General features: G+C 45.4%; 1 protein-coding gene across 1 annotated transcript in view; it reads left to right on the forward strand.

The window, feature by feature from the left end:
• The window catches only part of CNTN5 (contactin 5), a 321,942-nt gene that overhangs the window by 300,655 nt on the left and 18,337 nt on the right, over positions 1–2,950 (forward strand). The window contains exons 13-14 of the mRNA XM_011982695.1: positions 2,194–2,380; positions 2,824–2,936. Coding sequence (XP_011838085.1) covers positions 2,194–2,380; positions 2,824–2,936 — 300 coding nt within the window. The remainder of the gene's footprint in view (positions 1–2,193; positions 2,381–2,823; positions 2,937–2,950) is intronic.

Consider the following 2,950-nt stretch of genomic DNA (forward strand, 5'->3'; position numbering starts at 1 on the left):
CTATAATGACTTCCTATGGTCACCACTGGAAGAGGCAATCCTAGACATGTTCCAGAATGTCTCCAAATTCCAATTAAACTTCTCAGTGCCCACAGAGTATAGCAGCACCATTAGCACCCTTAGCTGAAAGAGAATCTGGAAAACATGTTTGGCTTTCTAGACTCCACAGTACACAAAACACGAAGGAGGATGAAATGGGTCCAGTAATCTACTATTTTCACCACAGTAATTAAGTTGGGGGGGAAAAAAAAGTACTCTCTTATGACCTTCACCACAATAATGCAGGATTTTTCTCAGCCCCTTCATCAGACTTGTGACAGGGGTGGCCCCATTTACTCGGCCTGCCGCATTCAAGCCTTTGTGGGAGGAAGCACATGAATAAGTTCCATATGGGACCCCACAGCCAGTACAGGCGTGCATGGATAAATGCAGGATCCTGCCAGCCAGTCCAACTGCTGGCAGGAAAAATCTCCATGTGGGGCCCATGGTAGTGCCCAGGTAGTGCCAGGTGCCTGTGACCCCTAAGCCCCAGAGGGAATGTTAACAGTGCTTTCTTAGCTCTGCTGTCCCCAGACAGCTGTGTGTGAGAAGCTCAGCTGACAGAAGCAAGCTCTGTGTGGGGCCTGCATTGGTTCCCAGGTGAAAGTGTCTGCAACCCTGACACCCCAGAGGGAGTGTTACAGTGCTCTCTTACCTCCACCATCCATGGATGGCTGTGTGTTAGTAGCTCATCTGACAGGAGCAAGCTCTGTGTGGGGCCCATGACAGTGCCCAGATGAGGGTGCCTGTGACCCCAAAACCCCAGAGGGAGGGTTACAGCACTCTCTTAGTTCTGCCATCTGTGGACAGCTGTGTGTTAGCAGCTCAGTTGACCCCTTGCCTCATCACATGGGGCAACTACCCTCCACTGGTGAGGGCAAAGGGCTGGTGTGACAGACTTTCTGGGTACCTGCACTCAGTGGGCCCTGAGCTCTTGTCTGGTGTCCAAGAAGAATGAGGTCACATGGACGAACTGAAGGATGGGGAAGGTGGAGAATGTTACTGAGCAATGAAAATGGCTCTCAGTGGAGAGGGGAGCTGGAAAGGGGATGGGAAGGGCAGGTTGCCTTCCCCAAAGTTAGGTTGACTCTTCCCTGAGGTCAAGCTGTCTCTCCTCTGAAGTGCAGCCCTCTCTCATTGCTTCTGACTGATGGTGGGATGTTTTTATTCACAGGATGGTCGGGGTGGGCCATAGGTAGTTTTGGAGAAGGCAAGATTTGATTGGTAAAAAGGCATTATTCAGAAAAACAAATCAGAAGAGAATGGGCAAAAAGGAATAGTTCTCACTTCAGGCCATGGGTTTCAGGCTTCTCAGTTTGAAGCTACAGTTTCACTGGGAACCCATTTCTGTCTGCCTAGAATTTCTCTGCCTCCTGCCTCTTTCAACAGTAACAAAGTAGAGGGAAAAAAACTACTCTTTGTTGCATTGATAGGTAGTTAAGTTCTAGTGCCTGAACAGAGTAAAGCTTTAGCTTAATTGTGGGACAGTCATTGAGTCTCACAAAGGGATCGAGTTTGCTGAAGCCAGTTAGCATAAGCTCCTAACCAGGAAAGATGATCTCAATGCATAAAAAGGGCTTTGACAGAAAGCTGTTGCTTTCTGCCTCCCTCGACCCTCCCTACCCCCAGATCCTGACAATGCTGTTTCTCTACATTCAAACCACTCCAGAGTATCCAGTGTTCTGCTACCTCTTCTCCATTAAACTGATACAACTTGTGTGATTCATCTTTATGTGAAGCTCAAGAGGAAATATTCAGATGCCACATACTCAGATAATTCATTTGAAGTTTCATGGTTTTGAATGGTAAATTGTTCTGATGACCTATGAGAGAAAAGGACTCCAATTTCTTGGAATGATTCTTCTTTAATGTCAGGATGCATTTGCACTCCTTCATGCCACCAGGCTACAAGGTAGCAGCTTTGGTTGTTTTTTTGAGTATTGCTGTAGTGCTGCAATTTACACAGATGCAAAGCAGACAGTAATTAGGAATGTATTTTGGCCTTATTAATAAGAACTGTTAATTGGGTGATATAGGAGTGATTTCTTCCTATGAGTGGACTCCAGCAACATCCAAAAAAGAGAAAAAATTCAAGCAGCCACAAGCACAGAGGAAGCTTTAAAATTAACCTGCCATATGACAATTTGTTGACAGGTTGGTTACTGGAAAGACATGGAACAAGAAGATGCAGCAGAAACAGTCAAAACTAGAGGGAATGAGTCTTTCGTCATCCTAACAGGATTAGAAGGAAATACGTTATATCACTTCACAGTGAGGGCTTACAATGGAGCTGGATATGGGCCACCTAGCAGTGAAGTGAGTGCAACCACCAAGAAATCCCGTAAGTGACCTGGGCTTTTTGTTTGTTTCAGACAAAGGGGAAACATCTTATAACATTTCTCAAAGCCATGTGAGGTGCATAATAAGCAGAGTCAAAGGGGAGTTTTGATTCATAGTCTTGCTTCAGTGCTTAGATCTGAATCCTAAAACTAGCTCAGAAAATTTCGCATTCAGAGTAGACAAAGGTTATCTTCCTGTGAAACAAGGCTAAGCGATTTTGACACAGAAGGGAGATAAAAGGATTCAAGTTCAAAAGCTCAGTAGAGTAGCTATTAAAATGACACTTCTGGAGCAAAACCCTCCTTATCAGACTCTAGCTGGAAGGAAGCCTAGATTGCCAGCCAACTACTAAGCAGGAGAAAACAGTGAGATACTCACAAGGAATTAAATGAAGAAATGTACTTAAGAATCCTTGTCAGTTCACGTTCACTTTTTATTTTGCAGCCCCAAGTCAAGCACCTAGCAACCTCAGGTGGGAGCAGCAAGGCTCTCAGGTTTCTCTGGGCTGGGAACCCGTCATACCATTAGCCAACGAATCTGAAGTTGTGGGTTACAAGGTCAGTATTTCTTC

Source organism: Mandrillus leucophaeus, unplaced genomic scaffold (assembly GCF_000951045.1).
Source record: "Mandrillus leucophaeus isolate KB7577 unplaced genomic scaffold, Mleu.le_1.0 Scaffold1059, whole genome shotgun sequence".
NCBI lineage: Eukaryota > Metazoa > Chordata > Mammalia > Primates > Cercopithecidae > Mandrillus > Mandrillus leucophaeus.